Raw genomic sequence first — 21,912 nt, forward strand, 5'->3', positions numbered from 1 at the left:
GTGGACCCCCGGACCCCTTTCGGCACTCCCGGTACAATACCGATAATGCGCGAAACCTTTCCGGCGACCAAAACAAGACTTCCCATATATAAATCTTTACCTCCGGACCATTCCGGAACTCCTCGTGACGTCCGGGATCTCATCCGGGACTCCGAACAACTTTCAGGTTACCGCATACTAATATCTCTACAACCCTAGCGTCACCGAACCTTAAGTGTGTAGACCCTACGGGTTTGGGAGACACGCAGACATGACCGAGACGACTCTCCGGTCAATAACCAACAGCGGGATCTGGATACCCATGTTGGCTCCCACATGCTCCTCGATGATCTCATCGGATGAACCACGATGTCGAGGATTCAATCAATCCCGTATACAATTCCCTTTGTCAATCGGTATGTTACTTGCCCGAGATTCGATCGTCGGTATCCCGATACCTTGTTCAATCTCGTTACCGGCAAGTCTCTTTACTCGTTCCGTAACACATCATCCCATGATCAACTCCTTGGTCACATTGTGCACATTATGATGATGTCCTAACGAGTGGGCCCAGAGATACCTCTCCGTTTACATGGAGTGACAAATCCCAGTCTCGATTCGTGCCAACCCAACAGACACTTTCGGAGATACCTGTAGTGCACCTTTATAGCCACCCAGTTACGTTGTGACGTTTGGTACACCCAAAGCATTCCTACGGTATCCGGGAGTTGCACAATCTCATGGTCTAAGGAAATGATACTTGACATTAGAAAAGCTCTTAGCAAACGAACTACACGATCTTGTGCTAGGGTTAGGATTGGGTCTTGTCCATCACATCATTCTCCTAATGATGTGATCCCGTTATCAAACATCCAATGTCCATGGTCAGGAAACCGTAACCATCTATTGATCAACGAGCTAGTCAACTAGAGGCTTACTAGGGACATGGTGTTGTCTATGTATCCACACACATGTATCTGAGTTTCCTATCAATACAATTCTAGCATGGATAATAAATGATTATCATGAACAAGGAAATATAATAATAACCTATTTATTATTGCCTCTAGGGCATATTTCCAACATTTTTCACACGCTATCAACAAAAATGCATTCAGATTATTTGTCATTTTAGCGGTATATTTTAAAAACAACCGCTCCCCTCGGACTAATAATCCCGTTACCAATTGAACATACACCCCCCTTTAGTTCTTCGATGTCATACCATAATTGCAGCTCACATCGACCCCATGGCAGTGCAAGTGTACTAATCGACATTTTCCAGGTGTGAAAATTCCAAGAAATCCCCATATCTTATACTCGCATTGGCACAAGATAAATCACACATGCGAATAATATTTTATTGTCCGCCCCTCTAGCCAAGGATGGAAACCGTTCGACTATTCACACTCTTCAATTTCTTAGTCAACCATAGATGTTACCCGCTGTTCCTAATCACTTCAATTAAGATGCACTCTGCCATTTTTTATGGCGACATTTTTTCAGAGGAAGCTAGAAAAATTATGATTTTTTCAATTTCTATATAATATTTCTTATTTCTTAACCAGCTAAAAGAAGATGGACTCTGCCTGGTGCGGTCATATTCTATTGTTAAATGAATTGCGCGCACCAGGTTCGCCTTGACTCTTTTATTTTCATTTTCTAACTAGCACTGCATTAACTTGTACGAATAACCGTTTTTGGGTTTGTTGCATCTCAGTAGCTGAGATTCCCCGCACACCCAACTGAATCACGATACTAGAAGAAGCACAAATTTAACAGAAATGCCAAATGATTACCTGAATCGCAACTCCTCGAAGAAGAATTTCATCCCATCCATGATGAAATCGCTCACGTCCAGTGTGCCAGATGAAGGGGACGATATGTGCATGGCCTCCAAGTAAATGGAATGTGACTTGTATCATAGTTGGGCCATCCATACCATTTAATGACACACCAGGCCGGCCCTAGCACCACATGTGGAAAATTCATATCTGCTCTCGAAGCACATCACGTACCTGTAATCTCAGGCCCGTGTACAAATCTAGCACACCAACCATGACGCATGTGTATTCCCACTTAATAGCCAACATACATGCATTGTAAATGCACTGTAAATGCACGCTGCACACATCACAGCGTCTCGATGCATGGCTCAGATAAAGGCCTCCTAGTAGCCCGACCTCCAAAATGCTCCACTCTCTTTAAACTTACTATTGGCAAAATCCGTGGCTTTGCCCTTATATAAGCCAGCCATGACCACACCAAAGGCTGCTCGTTAGCGAAGCTTCTCCGGATCGCCCGGGTCGCATCGTTGGTTCAATTGTACATGTACAGTGGATGTTGTCGTTGCCGTAGTGGTTGGATTCTTCGGTCGATGGTCGTTGCCATTACTTCTATAATGGTTAGGCTCATACTTGTCAGGCACCTCACTTTAGCCACGAGACGAGCCACATCGGCGTCGTGCTGTTGAGCATTGCTCCGTGGCCTCCAGCTATAGAGCTTCTTCGGAGGATCCGAGGAGAAGGGCGGAAGCCCGGGCCGAGCTGGCTCATGTAATGGTACGTCGGCCATATAGAACCATTCCGATACCCACGTGTCATCTTCTCGACGAGTGCCAGTAGGGTATCCGGTTCCAGCTATTCTGCACACCTCAGCCGCTCCTACCTCGTGTAATTTTTTGTCTCAGGAGCAGGGCATCACACATAAATATTGTCTCCACTGCCCGAAGTGGGCCTCGCATCCGAGGTGCATCTTACACAGGGCGATGAACCCCACGATGTGTAAAATCGAATTGGGAGTCAAAGGGTGGAGTTGGATCCCATAGAACTCAAGTAAACCGCGAAGGAAGGAATGGATTGGGAACCCTAGCCCGCGGAGGAGGAAAGGAACGAAGCATACCCGCTCATCCCCACGAGGGATGGGATAACTGTCAGCGTGTATCTGTTTGTCGATGGATACGAGGCCCGGGCGGGTGGAGGCCAAATCTGGATCCGACAAATACCATGCATTGAGAGCCGATTCAACTGAAGGCGTGTAACGGCGCAGCTTCCACAGTCTCCTTTTAGGGGACCATGCAGGCCCTTGGGAGAACCAACTTCGGTCACCATTGATGGAACTTCTCAAACTCGAGTTCGGGAAGGGGGAACGGTATTGAGCAACGGAAGAGGAAAGGGCTAGGGCACGTTGGACCATCAATTTGGGCTCGTCGTGGGTTAAATAAGGCTGATTGGAGTGACGCTTTGACGTCCGGCCATAAAAGCGGCACGATTCCCCAAACCGCACGGAGCGCAAAGTGGCATGAGGTGGCGGCTGGGCCGAGGTAGAGCTCGGAGACTCACGACGAAGACTCAGAATAGGAGATGGGAACTTGCCTGCTAAGCCGAACGTCGCCCTGCCGAAGACTATCCAGCCGAAGAAAAGTATCCGAAGGAGATCATCATCCTCGACTTCGGTCTCGGAGTAGATCAACTCTGTACTTTGATACCTTCATAATATAAACAAGAGCAAGACGTAGGGTTTTACCTCCATAGAAAGGGCCCGAACCTGGTAAATTTCTTGTGTGTTCTTCTCCTGTTACCCATCGATCCTATCTAATAGCTCGGACCCCCCCTACCCGACATCAGTCAATTTTGACACCGACAGGTGGTTTGGTAATTTTCTTCGGAAGCTAAGGTTTATGATAAATTTAAAGAGTGTCGCATAATTTGGTTGTATCAAGATTTTTTTAGTAAAAGACATCGACTCAGCCACAATAATATTTTTCATCAATTTTCGTAGGAAGGCACATTTAAAAAGATAAACGTCAACTAATATGTGAACCATGGAACACTCCGTCTATTTTGTTACCCTGCATTCAGTTTTGTCAGGACAATCATTTGAGTAACAATTACTCTATTAGTATGCACTTGTGACATAAATTGATGTCGTTAGATTTATATTCAAAAACAATTCTTTACAATTATAATTTTGCAACACAGTAGTTACGTTTAAATAGTGTAACTGTTGGTCAAAGACATGTCCTAACGATGGGCAATGTGCAAGTAGAAAAAAGAACCTGAATAGAGAGAGTACTAAATACAGTACATATATTTCGATCTCATGCTGTTTTTACCATTGTGATTTTTTATTTGCGGGACATATTATCGTGATTTTCTAGCCAAAAAACAATGTACTCCACAGCTAAAATTTAAAAACATAGATGTCCACATAATTCAAAAACGGGAGAAGGGGGGGCGGTTACAAAATTCCTTGGATAAAATCTCTGGTAACCTGGAAAGGCATCTGAGTCAATTTGCTAATCCATTCTTCATGACTCGCCGCACACATTTGTGTTTGCAGGTCGACGTTCTATCTCCCGATCTGATCTCACCTTTTTCTGCGCTGGCAAATGTTTTTCCAAAACGCCATCTTGTCAGGGCTGCAAAACAAAAGAGGACACTTGAAATGTACTCAAGCAGTACTACGATCCGATCCCCTCACTCATCAATCAGCACAGACAGAAGAGCATGGCGTGGAACTGGAACGGAGGTAGTGCACAGACGGCGGGGCGGGCATGTGCCTCACACGTGCGGTCCCCAGGAAAGGCGGGAGGGGGAGAACCGGTCACATGTCCCCGTCCTCGCGGGCCCACCAGCCGAGCTGTTCTCCGTCGGGCGGACGCCTTGGAGACTGGACCTCGCACCAACCAGCACCCACCAAATAATCCCAGCCCCACGATACAACTCTGGAACGCATCTGAACCCGACCCATAGCCCACATGGGCCAGCCAGGCACCTGCGCACGCAATGGCGGTCCACGCAGCGTGCCACCCACGGCCTCACCGACATGCGGGCCCGTAAGTAATGCCCCAACCTGTCAGCAGGCGAGGCATGCGTGGAGGCTGGTCTGTGTCCAGCTCTGGCCGGTGACTACCGACGAACGAGGGCCAGCGTGGCGAAATATCCCGTGGGCAGTTCGGGCATTCCGCCTCGAGGGGGAGATTTCAAATTTACTCAAGGTCGAGCGATCCGGGCCGTCGGGCCCGACGAGGGAGCGCGCGTGGGCCGTCGGATGCCGGCCGTCCCCTCCGCCGCCCACGGCTATTTAATACCCCCGGCGCTCGCGTCGCTCCTCCCCGGCCACCACACCCCCTCCTCCCCCACCCGTCCGCTCCCCTCTCGCCGCCGATTGTTCTGCCTGCGGGAACCATCTCATATCTCGTAAGCACAGTCATTCTTTACCAGTCTCATGCGCGCACTTTATCCTTAGTACTTTTGATGCTGTGAGTCTGGATTTGGAATGTCACGGTGATTCGAGTAGTTGCTGGGTCCGAATTTTTTTGAATTTTTTTGGCGGCGGAAGAGGTATTGCGCTAGGATCTTCGTCGTCTTTGCTGATTTCTGTAGAGCAATGCGTTGATCCGGTCTGTAGTTCTCTCTATTCTAGGTTGTGCTTTGATTTGTTCCGTTAAGTCGTTTCTTAGATCTGTGGATTTCATTTCGACAGATCTGGATCTAGGCCCGGCCTTGTTTACTGTATAGTGTGGTATATTCTGGAGTTGTGTTATATGATATTAGGTTATTATTATCAGTAGTGTGGTATATTGTTGGGGATCCACTCGACAGAAGAGTACTAGTATAGTTCACGGGTCATTGTCTGTGAGATCTGGTGCCTCACGTTTGTGCTCTTTACCAGTTCATCTGTCAGTTTATAGTGTAGAGGTTTGTGTCATTTTTGCTTGAAAACTCTGGATCTAGATGGGTTCAATGACATACGCATAGAAGTTCAGTGCCAGTTGGGATCTGAAACAGCATGAGCTGTTTCTGTAGATCTGTGCTTTCCTGATACGATCCCCATTAAGTGGTAAATGGTCCAGTTGTGCATGATCCGAGTTAATTCTGATAGCAAGTTAGCAACTACCGATTGTTACATCGGTTACTTATGTTCCTATCCATGCTCCAATATCTGATATTGTTGCAATCTCTGGTGTTAATTTGGCTATGCGTCTCCCTTCTGTTTCCAGGGCGAAGATGAGGGAAATCCTGCACATCCAGGGTGGGCAATGTGGCAACCAGATCGGTGCCAAGTTCTGGGAGGTGGTGTGTGATGAGCATGGCATTGACCCAACTGGGCGCTACACCGGTACCTCTGACCTGCAGTTGGAGCGTGTCAATGTCTACTACAATGAGGCCTCGTGTGGTCGCTTTGTGCCCCGTGCTGTTCTTATGGACCTTGAGCCCGGTACCATGGACAGTGTCCGCACTGGGCCTTATGGGCAGATCTTCCGCCCTGACAACTTTGTCTTTGGGCAATCTGGTGCGGGTAACAACTGGGCCAAGGGCCACTACACCGAGGGTGCTGAGCTTATCGATTCTGTTTTGGATGTTGTGAGGAAGGAGGCTGAGAACTGTGACTGTCTGCAAGGTAATGAGTTCATCACTTACTGAACTCTTATGGTTGCTATATATAATCCTGTTTATTCCATTAGAGTGTGCATTGTGCAAGCTTATGTGGTGTCTCCTTTCCTTATAATATGAAATGTACGCCATAATAGTGTTGTGATGGTTGTGAATTCTGGAAGAGGGCCTGCCAGTCGAACCTTTGGAATATTTACATGTCCGGCACTCAATTATACATAATATCAGATTGTCGGCCCACCAAATAAGTAGCATAAGAATCTTTTTTATCAGTGCAAATATTCTTGTGAGATAGTCTAGTGGTCGACAATAATTGTATAATAATGCAATCCACCGATTGAAGATAGTGTCCTTATATTGTATTCTGCTTAAGTGCTTAGCAAGTCTGCAAGTGTACTCAATTGCTGTATTGTTCTCTATTCTTTTTCATGCCTGTGCTGTATTTTATCATGTATTGTTGATAATTAATCCTACATGTTTATGTTATCAGGATTCCAAGTATGCCACTCTCTTGGTGGTGGTACCGGATCTGGCATGGGTACCCTCTTGATATCTAAAATCAGGGAGGAGTACCCTGACCGCATGATGCTGACGTTCTCAGTGTTCCCCTCACCAAAAGTATCTGATACTGTGGTTGAGCCATACAATGCAACTCTCTCAGTCCATCAGCTGGTTGAGAATGCTGATGAGTGCATGGTTCTTGACAACGAGGCTCTGTATGACATCTGTTTCAGGACTCTTAAGCTGACCACACCTAGCTGTAAGCCACTTCAACTTTCATCGTCCCTATTATTTCTCCTGTCTTCTTTGGAGAACACCATGTAATTTTTTCCATGTTTGCTTGTTTTGTGCAGTTGGGGACTTGAACCATCTAATCTCTGCTACCATGAGTGGAGTCACCTGCTGCCTAAGGTTCCCTGGTCAGCTGAATTCCGACCTCCGGAAGCTGGCAGTGAACCTTATCCCATTCCCTCGCCTCCACTTCTTCATGGTGGGCTTCGCTCCATTGACATCCCGTGGGTCTCAGCAGTACCGTGCCCTCACGGTCCCAGAGCTCACACAGCAAATGTGGGATGCCAAGAACATGATGTGCGCCGCCGATCCTCGTCATGGCCGTTACCTCACCGCCTCTGCCATGTTCCGTGGAAAGATGAGCACAAAGGAGGTGGACGAGCAGATGATCAACGTCCAGAACAAGAACTCGTCCTACTTTGTGGAGTGGATCCCCAACAATGTCAAGTCCAGCGTCTGTGACATCCCGCCGACGGGGCTCTCCATGGCGTCCACCTTCGTTGGCAACTCGACCTCCATCCAGGAGATGTTCCGGAGGGTGAGCGAGCAGTTCACTGCCATGTTCAGGAGGAAGGCTTTCTTGCATTGGTACACTGGTGAAGGCATGGACGAGATGGAGTTCACCGAGGCGGAGAGCAACATGAACGACCTCGTCTCGGAGTACCAGCAGTACCAGGATGCCACTGCTGACGAGGAGGGCGAGTACGAGGATGAGGATCAGGAGCCTGAGGAGGACATGTAAGGTGGGATGTCCATGTCGTGCTTTGCTGGGTGGGGGTTCTGGGGGCAGAGTTTGATCTGTTTGGTGCTTTGTTATAAATCTGTTTATCATCGCAACTACCGCTTGTACGCCACCGCCATTCTTCCTGCCTTTCCTAAGCTCTGTATTTCCTATGTTATGGCACCTTTTCGGTATTGTATCACTTGATGCCGTGCGGTATGTTCTGTGTTGAGGTTTCTGGTTCTCTCTGGTGCTGAATTCAGGCTTTCTGAGTTGGTATTTCTGCGGTAATTATTTTGTCGAATTCTGGGTGCATCATGGTTCCAACCTAGTGAATTCTCAAGTGGCCTCGGCCCGTAAGCTGGGTACCCTGGCGTGCTGTGATGCCTCTCACGCTCATTGTTTCTGCTCTGAGATATATGAGTTTTCTTCTTTGAAACGGTCATGGGGAAAGCTCCCGACCTGAAAATATTTCGAAAGGAAATTGATGGATAGTAACTCCTGACCTCATGAGTTTTTTTATTTCAAACACTCATGCTCATTACAGGAAAACCAACTATTCATGAGGTCTGATGTACAATACTCCCTCCCATCCATATTACTTGTTTTGTCTAGATATGGATGTATCTGTTTGATACGGACAAGTAATATGAATCGGAGGAAGTACTATACTTACCATGAACAAATGTGAAAGGGTCAGATTCTGGGTAGGAGGATGCATTTTTTATGCTATGCATAACTCATTTGCAGTTTAGCGGAGTTCCCAAACAGAGATATATTACACATACAGCAGTCTAGCGGGGAGTTCCAATGCGTTTTTTTTCCATGTTTCTAACTTATGTGGAATGGAATTTTCAAATTAACAAATCCTGAAAATAGTCTGGACCAGAAGAATCCGTTAACTAAATGCTTAACATTTACAAAGTACCGGTCTTCAGCCTGGGATATTGTTTCTACGTGGATTGTGCTTCAAGCAGGATGTTCGAGGCTAAATTTACATCATTATTTGTCAGTGCGAGAGCCTGAATTGCAGAAGCACGATCAAAACCCATGGAAACAAGCGTGGCAATTGACGACTCCGTTGGATCTGGGGTAGTTGTGTGCGCGCCCTGGATCAAAGTTGATAAGGAACAATGGTCAGTTATACCAGGGAATATCAGATGTGCTCAATCTTAAACGATGACCATCTAACTTTATTGAAGAGCAAAATCTAATTATTTGTTTTACTTAAAGGATTCGATAACACCACTTACCTTAAATGGCTTGGTCAGGTCACTTGATCTTGTTTTTTTACCAATAAAAAGGTTACTTGATCTTGTTAGGACCATAAGCTTACTTCAAGTATACATTTTGCAGGGAAATTATAACACTAAAATCTGGATTTCCTCAAGTACTCTTTCATAGTATTCACAAATAAAATACTAAATGGAACGAATACTCAATGGGGCATTCTTTTTTCTTCTTCAAGAAAATAGATCATTGCTTTAGAATATACATGCTGTAATCTGCTAATCCCCAGACAAAATCAATATATTGCAAATACTTGCCTGCATTTGATGAGTCTGGCGATGAGGAATGTTGTCATCAGTTGTTGCAATTGGCAATCTTTGATAAGAGTTGTTAGAGAAGGGCCATGATAACCGTGAAAACAGTGAAGTTGCATACCCTGCAACCTGTAATGATTCAAAGTTCCCTTTACAACGTAACTAAAGGCACAGCACATATGGACATGTAAATCTTACCAAGGAAACACAAATATACATGAAAGAAAATTGCCATTAAGAATATCTCGTAACCAACGGTAATACTTAATCATTTGTGTCAAAGTCATCAGATATCTGAAGTAGAGATCTAAGCATGATTATTAGACATTGGACCATATGTAGAAAATAGACGAGTAGAGTAAAAGCAATTGTACATAGAAAGCATGGTTATTAATTGATACTCTGATAAGAGCAGAAACATTATTCAAAGTTCTAGAAAGATGTTTGTAGAGTCACCTTTAGCCTGCGGATACCAAATATATTCAGACGGTACAAAAGCCCAGCCAATATACCAGACAGTCCAGGTATAACAGAACGTCTTCCAGATGAGAAAAGAAGCTGAAGATATAAAATCAAAACATAAAGCTACAACCAGCAGAACAGTGGAAGATTCAAGACAAGGATAACAGTGATCTTAGGACTGACCTGGAGCCCTGCCAAATATACGAATGACTTGTCACATAATTGCAGTCCAAATATGCGAAACTTTGTTGAGATGGGAATGTCAAAGAAGAAGGGTACATAAGATGCAAATATGAGGCCATATGGTCCAGATGTTAATGGATTGAAAGATGGATCTGCAAATCCAAGACTGAGATGTCAGATAAAAATGGAATACAACTAAACAGATGTCATAGGGAGATAAGAAAAGCAAATAGTAAGTAAATCAGTCTAACAGGTCAATATAGTGCAATAGTTAGCAACAGAAAAGGCACCACACCTATTGGTTATTTTGTTTTCCTCAATTAGAATAACAAACATCGCTTGCAGAATAGCTTAGATAGATGACACATAAAGCTTTTATGCTAAGAAAACAGGTTTTAAGGCTTTAAGCATCAATGCTTGGATGAGAACAAACAGCTCAATGAGCTCATTATTGACACTTGGCAACATAAGAACCGTCTATGACAATACAGAGGCCCTTGAAGATATTAGGAAATTAACCTTCAGGACCACACAAAAAGAAACATGGTAAACACTTGTTGCAGATCCTGATTTTTGGTGCAAAGAAAACTATGCTGAAAGGAAACAAATGTTTGGCCATGAAAAGACCCTTATGATCTTTAAGGAGATCAATTTCCAACTTTATATGCATTTATATGGTAAATGAGCATTCCCATGAAGTATCAAGTAAAAGCAACGCGTACGAAACAAATAAACTGATCGGAACACTAACAATTTAAGCAGCATTTGACTCGACTAGGGGTTATGAAAATGAGTAAAGAGCAGTAACGCATACCTTTCAGATAACCTAAAGCTAGGATCTGAAGCAGTACAGACACCGTCATGGAGAAGACTATGAAGACCTAGATGTTCAAATAACCACATCAGCATCAGCAAATTAAATACAGCAGCTGCATGTGGCAGCATCTTGAGCATAAATATCCTCTTACTTACAGCATACTTGTTTGAACCTATCTGACGCTCGAACACCCTGAAATAGTACAGCAAGGCCACTCCGAAGATAAGCTCAGGCGACGACGAGAAGGCAAACAACGAGGCAATCACCCTCCATATCCGCAGATTTTCGTACAGATTCTGCATTACAAAAGGATATGGTGAACTCAATCAGCTGCATTCGCAACATTGCAGTGAGAACCCCAGACACCTAGCAAACCGCAGCTCAAACAAACCAAATTGACACAGGAATAGGAACTCTATTACGAGTTACGACAACACCACCACAGAGAATTTTCCTCCAGTTCCCACCCCTTGATCCAGGGCGCAGCAAGCAAGGGCAGGAACAGATAACACGCGCTGGGTAGTGGGTAGGGTAGGTCGACTTGCCTGGTGGGACAGGCCGAGGTCGAGGAAGCGAGAGCGGAGGCCGAAGGGGACGGAGAAGAGCGCGGCGGCGACGACCACGGCCCTCGACACCGGCGCATTGTCTGCACCAGAGCAAATCGGGCCTGCTGGTCAGATCGCACTACCGATGCTGCGAGCTACAGCAGTAGACAAGCAAAGGAGAAAGAAGGCCAAGAGGGGAATCGAGACTTCGATTCAGTTTCAGGGGAAGTAGTAGGTTGCGTACGGAAACCCGGAAGGCCGCCGCTCATCGCCGGCGGTCGGGAGGGGGTGCTGGAGGAGACGAGCGGCCGGTGCCCGTCTGGTGCTCTGGTCGGTTGATGCGGCCGGGGAGCAGGTTGCGCGCCGACGGAGCAGCTTCAGGATCGAGCCGAGTCTGACCTGTGGAAGTGCAACACACGTGGACTTGGCCGGTGGGACCGCAGAAGTTTTGTGTTTTGATACTCACTTCATCTCGTAATATACTCAAGGAGCGCTTGACATTTTCTGATCTTCGTGGCACGACTTCTACTATGATTTTCAGTCAGCATGTACGAATCAAAATTGTTTTACAAGAAATACGGCGATATTTTGCATACATGTTCAATTCATGTACTTTGATACTTCTTCCGTTCGAAAAGACTTGTCCCTCAAATGGATGTATCTAGCATCGATGTATATTTTATTATGTTTAAGGTGCTTTGTACGTCTTGTGAACATTTATAATAGATCTAAGTCGATCTGACCGATCTCCACGTAATCTGGTGGGTCGTTTCTCTTGATTTTCTGGTCGAATCAAACATTGGCTGGGTTACCAGCTACCCCAATAGCCAATTGAACCATCTAGCTTTTACAAATAGATGGTAACTTCTGTGTAAATAGTACAATAATATACGCATCAATTACTTGATAACTTACATATAAACGCCACAGTGTTTTTGACCCGGAAAAAAAGTTGTTGAAATTATATCTCCGATAACTTTTTTGTTAATAACATGGTAATATAAGCATCGTAAACTTGATAACTCATGCACAAACATCGTGGTAACTTTTTTCTCCGGTACTTTTGACCCGAGAAAATAGTTATTGAAAAAAATGTCCCACGGTAACTTCTGTGTAAATAATATGGTAATATAAACACCGCAGACCTGATAACTTAGCTACAAACACCGTGGTAACTTAGACCCGGATAAAAAGTTGTTGAAGCATACCCCGGCTACTTCTATGTCAATAGCATTGTAATATATGCACCACAGAACTGTTAACTTAGGTACAAATACCACGGTAACTTTGACCAAGGGAAAAGAAGTCGTTGAAAACATACCCCCATCACTTATGTGTAAATAGCATGGTAATATACACATTGGCGACATGATAACTTAAGTGCAAACACTACGGTAACTTTGAATTAAGGGAAAAAGTTGTTGAAAACATACCTCGACAACTCTTGTATAAATACCATGGTAATTTACGCACCTTAGAGTTGATAACTCGGGTACAAACACCGCGGTAACTTTATTGGATGAGAAACATCATGGCCACCATAATAAACAAATGCATGGATATTATTGGATGGGAAACAGTAGATGAGACCATGAACAGGCAGCATAAGTCCCAAATCAGCAGAGATGGGATCGGATCTAGCCAGAATAGAAACAAAGAGGTGATTATTCAAAGGGGAATGACGACGTTGGCTCCTTCAATCCAACATGAAATCCCCAGCAACTGCCATAAAGGAGGCAACTAGTGGACATACACAGAGAGGGAGGGGAATGAGCGCCTCTTCCCTCCATCCCCGGCCATCCAAGCCGCTCGAGATAGAAGGGAGAGGAGGCGATGGGGAGAAAGAGCGTCTAGGAGAAAGAAGGGGCAGACGGAGGAGAGAGAAAGGGAAGGTGGAAAAACAACTCTTTTTCTTTCTCTCAGAGCTGTGTTTTTCAGATGTTATTACTTCCAATATGCTCATATTTGATGTAATAATATCTTATATTATGGGACGGAGGGAGTACATGCATTTTAACAAGAAGAGAGTAATAAGGAGTTCCAAGACCAGGTGGGTTCCCCTTGTCGTTATTGATTTGTGTTCATGACGTGCTTATATAGTTTTTTTTCTTCTGAGAAAGACTCACACCTATTATAAATATTCACAAGACGAGAAAAAGACACCAAACATGCATAAACTAGTGGTGGACAGGGGTTGATGCCTTCCCACCCACTCAGGTTCAAGACATGGTACTTGTAGTTTGGGTTTGTTGCACCAATTATATTGTAGGGGCTTCCCTTATAATCTTTCTGTAAAAAACATAATAAATATATATCAAGGTATTTGAACCATCGATCACTATCATAGCTAGACAAGTCACCGATGCTCTAACTGATATGGCTCCATGGCCGATGACTCTTTCGGCAAGGAGGAGATGATCTTCTGGCGCCGAGGAGGATCAGGCACCGCCGCAACAACAACTGCTCTGTCAGCAGCAGTGCCTCCTCTCGGAGGCCGCGGTGACGGACACGGAGTTCGTTGATTGAGTTGTTGACATTGCGGTCGCTGCGAGAACATGGTCCGGCACCGCCCTCGCTGCCGCTTGCCGTCATGGAGGAGCCACACTCCCCGCCGCACTACCGCGCAGGGCCGGGCCGACAAAATATGGGCTTAACAAGAACCGTTCTTACCTACGCATCAAAACCACAACGATAGTTTGTCAAGTTGGTGCTGTTTTAACCTTCGCAAGGACCGGGCGTAGCCACACTCGGTTCAACTAAAGTGAGAGAGACAGACACCCGCCGGTCACCTTTAAGCAACGAGTGCTCGCAACGGTGAAACCAGTCTCGCGTAAGCGTACGCGTAATGTCGGTCCGGACCGCTTCATCTCACAATATCGCTGAACCAAAGTATGACATGCTGGTAAGCAGTATGACTTATATCGCCCACAACTCACTTGTGTTCTACTCGTGCATAGCATCAACGCATAAAACCAGGCTCTGATACCACTGTTGGGGAACGTAGCAATTTCAAAAAAATTCCTACGCACACGCAAGATCATGGTGATGCATAGCAACGAGAGGGGAGAGTGTTGTCCACGTACCCTCATAGACCGAAAGCGGAAGTGTTATCACAACGCGGTTGATGTAGTCGTACGTCTTCACGATCCGACCGATCAAGTACCGAACGTACGGCACCTCCGAGTTCTACACACGTTCAGCTCGATGATGTCCCTCGAACTCTGATCCAGCCGAGTGTTGAGGGAGAGTTTCGTCAGCACGACGGCGTGGTGACGATGATGATGTTCCACCGACGCAGGGCTTCGCCTAAGCTCCGCAACGGTATTATCGAGGTGTAATATGGTGGAGGGGGGCACCGCACATGGCTAAGAGATCTCAAGGATCAATTGTTGTGTCTCTGGGGTGCCCCCCTGCCCCCCGTATATAAAGGAGCAAGGGGGAGGCAGCCGGCCAAGGGGAGAGGCGCGCCATAGGGGGGGAGTCCTACTCCCACCGGGAGTAGGACTCCTCCTTTCCTTGTGGGAGTAGGAGAAGGGAAGGGGGAAGGAGAAAGAAGGAAGGGCGCGCACCCCTTCCATAGTCCAATTCGGACCAGACTATGGGAAGGGGTGCGGACACCTTTTGAGGCCTTTCTCTCCTTTCCCGTATGGCCCATTAAGGCCCAATACGAATTCCCGTAACTCTCCGGTACTCCGAAAAATACCCGAATCACTCGGAACCTTTCCGAAGTCCGAATATAGTCGTCCAATATATCAATTTTTACGTCTCGACCATTTCGAGACTCCTCATCATATCCCCGATCTCATCCGGGACTCCGAACTCCTTCGGTACATCAAAACTCAATAAAACTGTCATCGTAACGTTAAGCGTGCGGACCCTACGGGTTCGAGAACTATGTGGACATGAACGAGACACGTCTCCGGTCAATAACCAATAGCGGGACCTGGACGCCCATATTGGCTCCCACATATTCTACGAAGATCTTTATCGGTCAGACCGCATAACAACATACGTTGTTCCCTTTGTCACCGGTATGTTACTTGCCCGAGATTTGATCGTCGGTATCTCAATACCTAGTTCAATCTCGTTACCGGCGAGTCTCTTTACTCGTTCCGTAACACATCATCCCGCAACTAACTCATTAGTCACAATGCTTGCAAGGCTTATAGTGATGTGCATTACCGAGTGGGCCCAGAGATACCTCTCCGACAATTGGAGTGACAAATCCTAATCTTGAAATACGCCAACCCAACAAGTACCTTTGGAGACACCTGTAGAGCACCTTTATAATCACCCATTTACGTTGTGACGTTTGGTAGCACACAAAGTGTTCCTCCGGTAAACGGGAGTTGCATAATCTCATAGTCATAGGAACATGTATAAGTCATGAAGAAAGCAATAGCAACATACTAAATGATCAAGTGCTAAGCTAACGGAATGGGTCAAGTCAATCACGTCATTCTCCTAATGAGGTGATCCCGTTAATCAAATGACAACTCATGTCTATGGCTAGGAAACATAACCATCTTTGATTAACGAGCTAGTCAAGTAGAGGCATACTAGTGACACTCTGTTTGTCTATGTATTCACACATGTATCAAGTTTCCGGTCAATACAATTCTAGCATGAATAATAAACATTTATCATGATATAAGGAAATAAATAATAACTTTATTATTTCCTCTAGGGCATATTTCCTTCAGTCTCCCACTTGCACTAGAGTCAATAATCTAGTTCACATCGCCATGTGATTTAACATCAATAGTTCACATCTTTATGTGGTTAACACCCATAGTTCACATCGATATGTGACCAACACCCAAAGGGTTTACTAGAGTCAGTAATCTAGTTCACATCGCTATGTGATTAACACCCAAAGAGTACTAAGGTGTGATCATGTTTTGCTTGTGAGATAATTTTAGTCAACGGGTCTGTCACATTCAGATCCGTAAGTATTTTGCAAATTCTATGTCTACAATGCTCTGCACGGAGCTACTCTAGCTAATTGCTCCTACCTTCAATATGTATCTAGATTGAGACTTAGAGTCATCTGGATCAGTGTCAAAATTTGCATCGACGTAACCCTTTACGACGAACCCTTTTTGTCACCTCCATAATCGAGAAACATATCCTTATTCCACTAAGGATAATTTTGACCGCTGTCCAGTGATCTACTCCTAGATCACTATTGTACTCCCTTGCCAAACTCAGTGGTAGGGTATGCAATAGATCTGGTACACAGCATGGCATACTTTATAGAACCTATGGCTGAGGCATAGGGAATGACTTTCATTCTCTTTCTATCTTCTGCCGTGGTCGGGCTTTGAGTCCTACTCAATTTCACACCTTGTAACACAGGCAAGAAACTCTTTCTTTGACTGTTCCATTTTGAACTACTTCAAAATCTCGTCAAGGTATGTACTCATTGAAAAAACTTATCAAGCGTCTTGATTTATCTCTATAAATCTTGATGCTCAATATGTAAGCAGCTTCACCGAGGTCTTTCTTTGAAAAACTCCTTTCAAACACTCCTTTATGCTTTGCAGAATAATTCTACATTATTTCCGATCAACAATATGTCATTCACATATACTTATCAGAAATGCTGTAGTGCTCCCACTCACTTTCTTGTAAATACAGGCTTCACCGCAAGTCTGTATAAAACTATATCCTTTGATCAACTTATCAAAGCGTATATTCCAACTCCGAGATGCTTGCACCAGTCCATAGATGGATCGCTGGAGCTTGCATATTTTGTTAGCACCTTTAGGATTGACAAAACCTTCTGGTTGCATCATATACAACTATTATTTAATAAATCCATTAAGGAATGCAGTTTTGTTTATCCATTTGCCAGATTTCATAAAATGCGGCAATTGCTAACATGATTCGGACAGACTTAGGCATAGATACGAGTGAGAAACTCTCATCGTAGTCAACACCTTGAACTTGTCGAAAACCTTTTTGCGACAATTCTAGCTTTGTAGATAGTAACACTACTATCAGCGTCCATCTTCCTCTTGAAGATCCATTTAATCTCAATGGCTCGCCGATCATTGGGCAAGTCAATCAAAGTCCATACTTTGTTCTCATACATGGATCTTATCTCAGATTTCATGGCCTCAAGCCATTTTGCGGAATCTGGGCTCACCATCGCTTCTTCATAGTTCGTAGGTTCGTCATGGTCTAGTAACATAACCTCCAGAACAGGATTACCGTACCACTCTGGTGCAGATCTTACTCTGGTTGACCTACGAGGTTCAGTAATAACTTGATCTGAAGTTCCATGATCATCATCATTAACTTCCTCACTAATTGGTATAGGCGTCACAGAAACAGATTTCTGTGATGAACTACTTTCCAATAAAGGAGCAGGTACAATTACCTCATCAAGCTCTACTTTCCTCCCACTCACTTCTTTCGAGAGAAACTCCTTCTCTAGAAAGGATCCATACTAAGCAACGAATGTCTTGCCTTCGGATCTGTGATAGAAGGTGTATCCAACTGTCTCCTTTGGGTATCCTATGAAGACACATTTCTCCGATTTGGGTTTGAGCTTATCAGGATGAAACTTTTTCACATAAGCATTGCAACCCCAAACTTTAAGAAACGACAACTTTGGTTTCATGCCAAACCACAGTTCATAAGGTGTCATCTCAACGGATTTAGATGGTGCCCTTTTTAACGTGAATGCAGCTGTCTCTAATGCACAACCCCAAAACAATACTGGTAATCGGTAAGAAACATCATAGATTGCACTATATCCAATAAAGTACGGTTATGACGTTCGGACACACCATTATGCTGTGGTGTTCCAGGTGGCACGAATTTGTGAAACTATTCCACATTTTTTAATTGAAGACCAAACTCGTAACTCAAATATTTGTCTCCGCGATCAGATCGTAGAAACCTTATTTTCTTGTCACGATGATTTTCCACTTCACTCTGAAATTCTTTGAACTTTTCAAATGCTTCAGACTTATGTTTCATCAAGTAGATACACCCATATCTGCTCAAATCATCTGTGAAGGTCAGAAAATAATGATACCCTTCGCGAGCCTCAACACTCATCGGATCACATACATCAGTATGTATTATTTCCAATAAGTCAGTTGCTCGCTCCATTGTTCCGAAGAACGGAGTCTTAGTCATCTTGCCCATAAGGCATGGTTTGCAAGCATCAAGTGATTCATAATCAAGTGATTCCAAAGCCCATCAGCATGGAGTTTCTTCATGCGCTTTACACCAGTATGACCTAAACGGCAGTGCCACAAATAAGTTGCACTATCATTATTAACTTTGCATCTTTTGGCTTCAATATTATGAATATGTGTATCACTACAATCGAGATCCAACGAACTATTTTCATTGGGTGTGTAACCATATAAGGTTTTATTCATGTAAACAGAACAACAATTATTCTCTAACTTAAATGAATAACCGTATTGCAATAAACATGATCAAATCATATTCATGCTCAACGCACCAAATAACACTTATTTAGGTTCAACACTAATCCCGGAAGTATAGGGAGTGTGCGATGATGATCATATCAATCTTGGAACTACTTCCAGCACACATCGTCACCTCGCCTTTTACTAGTCTCTGTTTATTCTGCAACTCCCGTTTTCAAGTTACTACTCTTTAGCAACTGAACCAGTATCAATTACCGAGGGGTTGCTATAAACACTAGTAAAGTACACATCAATAATCTGTATATCAAATATACCTTTGTTCACTTTTACTAGTCTCTGTTTATTCTGCAACTCCCGTTTCGAGTTACTACTCTTAGCAACTGAACCAGTATCAATTACCGAGGGGTTGCTATAAACACTAGTAAAATACACATCAATAATCTGTATATCAAATATACCTTTGTTCACTTTGCCATCCTTCTTATCCACCAAATAGTTGGGGTAGTTCCGCTTCCAGTGACCAGTCCCTTTGCAGTAGAAGCACTTAGTCTCAGGCTTAGGACCAGACTTAGGCTTCTTCACTTGAGCAACAACTTGCTTGCCGTTCTTCTTGAAGTTCCCCTTCTATCCCTTTGCCCTTTTCTTGAAACTAGTGGTCTTGTTAACCATCAACACTTGATGTTTTTCTTGATTTCTACCTTCGTCGATTTCAGCATCACGAAGAGCTTGGGAATTACTTTCGTCATCCCTTGCATACTATAGTTCATCACGAAGTTCTACTAACTTGGTGATGGTGACTAGAGAATTCTGTCAATCACTATTTTATCTGGAAGATTAACTCCCACTTGATTCAAGCGATTGTAGTACCCAGACAATCTGAGCACATGCTCACAAGTTGAGCGATTCTCCTCCATCTTTTAGCTATAGAACTTGTTGGAGACTTCATATCTCTCAACTCGGGTATTTGCTTGAAATATTAACTTCAACTCCTGGAACATCTTATATGTTCCATGACATTCAAAACGTCTTTGAAGTCCCGATTCTAAGCTGTTAAGCATGGTGCACTAAACTATCAAGTAGTCATCATATTGAGCTAGCCAAACGTTCATAACGTCTGCATCTGCTCCTGCAATAGGTCTGTCACCTAGCGGTGCATCAAGGACATAATTTTTCTGTGCAGCAATGAGGATAATCCTCAGATCACGGATCCAATCCGCATCATTGCTACTAACATCTTTCAACATAATTTTTCTCTAGGAACATATCAAAAATAAACAGGGAAGCAACAACGCGAGCTATTGATCTACAACATAATTTGCAAAATACTATCAGGACTAAGTTCATGATAAATTTAAGTTCAATTAATCATATTACTTAAGAACTCCCACTTAGATAGACATCCCTCTAATCCTCTAAGTGATCACGTGATCCATATCAACTAAACCATGTCCGATCATCACGTGAGATGGAGTAGTTTCAATGGTGAACATCACTATGTTGATCATATCTACTATATGATTCACGCTCGACCTTTCGGTCTCCGTGTTCCGAGGCCATATCTGTTATATGCTAGGCTCGTCAAGTTTAACCTGAGTATTCCGTGTGTGCAACTGTTTTGCACCCGTTGTATTTGAACGTAGAGCCTAACACACCCGATCATCACGTGGTGTCTCAGCACGAAGAACTTTCGCAACGGTGCATACTCAGGGAGAACACTTATACTTTGATAATTTAGTGAAGGATCATCTTATAATGCTACCGTCAAACAAAGCAAGATAAGATGCATAAAGGATTAACATCACATGCAATCAATATAAGTGATATGATATGGCCATCATCATCTTGTGCTTGTGATCTCCATCTCCGAAGCACCATGTTCGTGATCTCCATCTCCGAAGCACCGTCATGATCACCATCGTCACCGGCGCGACACCTTGATCTCCATCGTAGCATCGTTGTCGTCTCGTCAATCTTATGCTTCTACGACTATCGCTACCGCTTAGTGATAAAGTAAAGCATTACATGGCGATTGCATTGCATACAATAAAACGACAACCATATGGCTCCTGCCAGTTGCCGATAACTCGGTTACAAAACATGATCATCTCATACAACAAATCATATCACATCATGTCTTGACCATATCACATCACAACATGCCCTGCAAAAACAAGTTAGACGTCCTCTACTTTGTTGCTGCAAGTTTTACGTGGCTGCTACGGGCTTAGCAAGAACCGTTCTTACCTACGCATCAAAACCACAACGATAGTTTGTCAAGTTGGTGCTGTTTTAACCTTCGCAAGGACCGGGCGTAGCCACACTCGGTTCAACTAAAGTGAGAGAGACAGACACCCGCCGGTCACCTTTAAGCAACGAGTGCTCACAACGGTGAAACCAGTCTCGCGGTTGCGTACGCGTAATGTCGGTCCGGGCCGCTTCATCTCACAATACCGCTGAACCAAAGTATGACATGCTGGTAAGCAGTATGACTTATATCGCCCACAACTCACTTGTGTTCTACTCGTGCATAGCATCAACGCATAAAACCAGGCTCTGATACCACTGTTGGGGAACGTAGCAATTTCAAAAAAATTCCTACGCACACGCAAGATCATGGTGATGCATAGCAACAAGAGGGGAGAGTGTTGTCCACGTACCCTCGTAGACCGAAAGCGGAAGCGTTATCACAACGCGGTTGATGTAGTCGTACGTCTTCACGATCCGACCGATCAAGTACCGAACGTACGGCACCTCCGAGTTCTACACACGTTCAGCTCGATGACGTCCCTCGAACTCCGATCCAGCCGAGTGTTGAGGGAGAGTTTCGTCAGCACGACGGCGTGGTGACGATGATGATGTTCCACCGACGCAGGGCTTCGCCTAAGCTCCGCAACGGTATTATCGAGGTGTAATATGGTGGAGGGGGGCACCGCACATGGCTAAGAGATCTCAAGGATCAATTGTTGTGTCTCTGGGGTGCCCCCCTGCCCCCGTATATAAAGGAGCAAGGGGGAGGCAGCCGGCCAAGGGGAGAGGCGCGCCATAGGGGGGGAGTC

The 21,912-nt window shown here is 44.5% G+C and overlaps 2 protein-coding genes across 2 annotated transcripts; one reads left to right on the plus strand and one right to left on the minus strand.

Annotated features, from left to right (window-relative positions):
- Nucleotides 1-5,103: 5,103 nt before the first annotated feature.
- Nucleotides 5,104-8,085, plus strand: LOC543258 (tubulin beta-2 chain-like). Its single transcript, NM_001427963.1, has 4 exons — nt 5,104-5,180; nt 5,984-6,384; nt 6,868-7,137; nt 7,232-8,085. The coding sequence occupies exons 2-4, from the start codon at nt 5,991-5,993 to the stop codon at nt 7,909-7,911; spliced, it is 1,344 nt and encodes a 447-aa protein (NP_001414892.1). The 5' UTR covers nt 5,104-5,180; nt 5,984-5,990; the 3' UTR covers nt 7,912-8,085.
- A 514-nt stretch (nt 8,086-8,599) lies between these two features.
- LOC123079482 (rhomboid-like protein 20) lies at nt 8,600-12,004 on the minus strand. Its single transcript, NM_001427962.1, has 8 exons — nt 11,686-12,004; nt 11,442-11,542; nt 11,052-11,192; nt 10,894-10,960; nt 10,080-10,231; nt 9,891-9,992; nt 9,438-9,563; nt 8,600-8,999 (listed from the first exon to the last, which is right to left on the minus strand). The coding sequence occupies exons 1-8, from the start codon at nt 11,708-11,710 to the stop codon at nt 8,844-8,846; spliced, it is 870 nt and encodes a 289-aa protein (NP_001414891.1). The 5' UTR covers nt 11,711-12,004; the 3' UTR covers nt 8,600-8,843.
- Nucleotides 12,005-21,912: the final 9,908 nt, after the last annotated feature.

Source organism: Triticum aestivum, chromosome 3D (assembly GCF_018294505.1).
Source record: "Triticum aestivum cultivar Chinese Spring chromosome 3D, IWGSC CS RefSeq v2.1, whole genome shotgun sequence".
Classification (NCBI taxonomy): Eukaryota; Viridiplantae; Streptophyta; class Magnoliopsida; order Poales; family Poaceae; genus Triticum; species Triticum aestivum.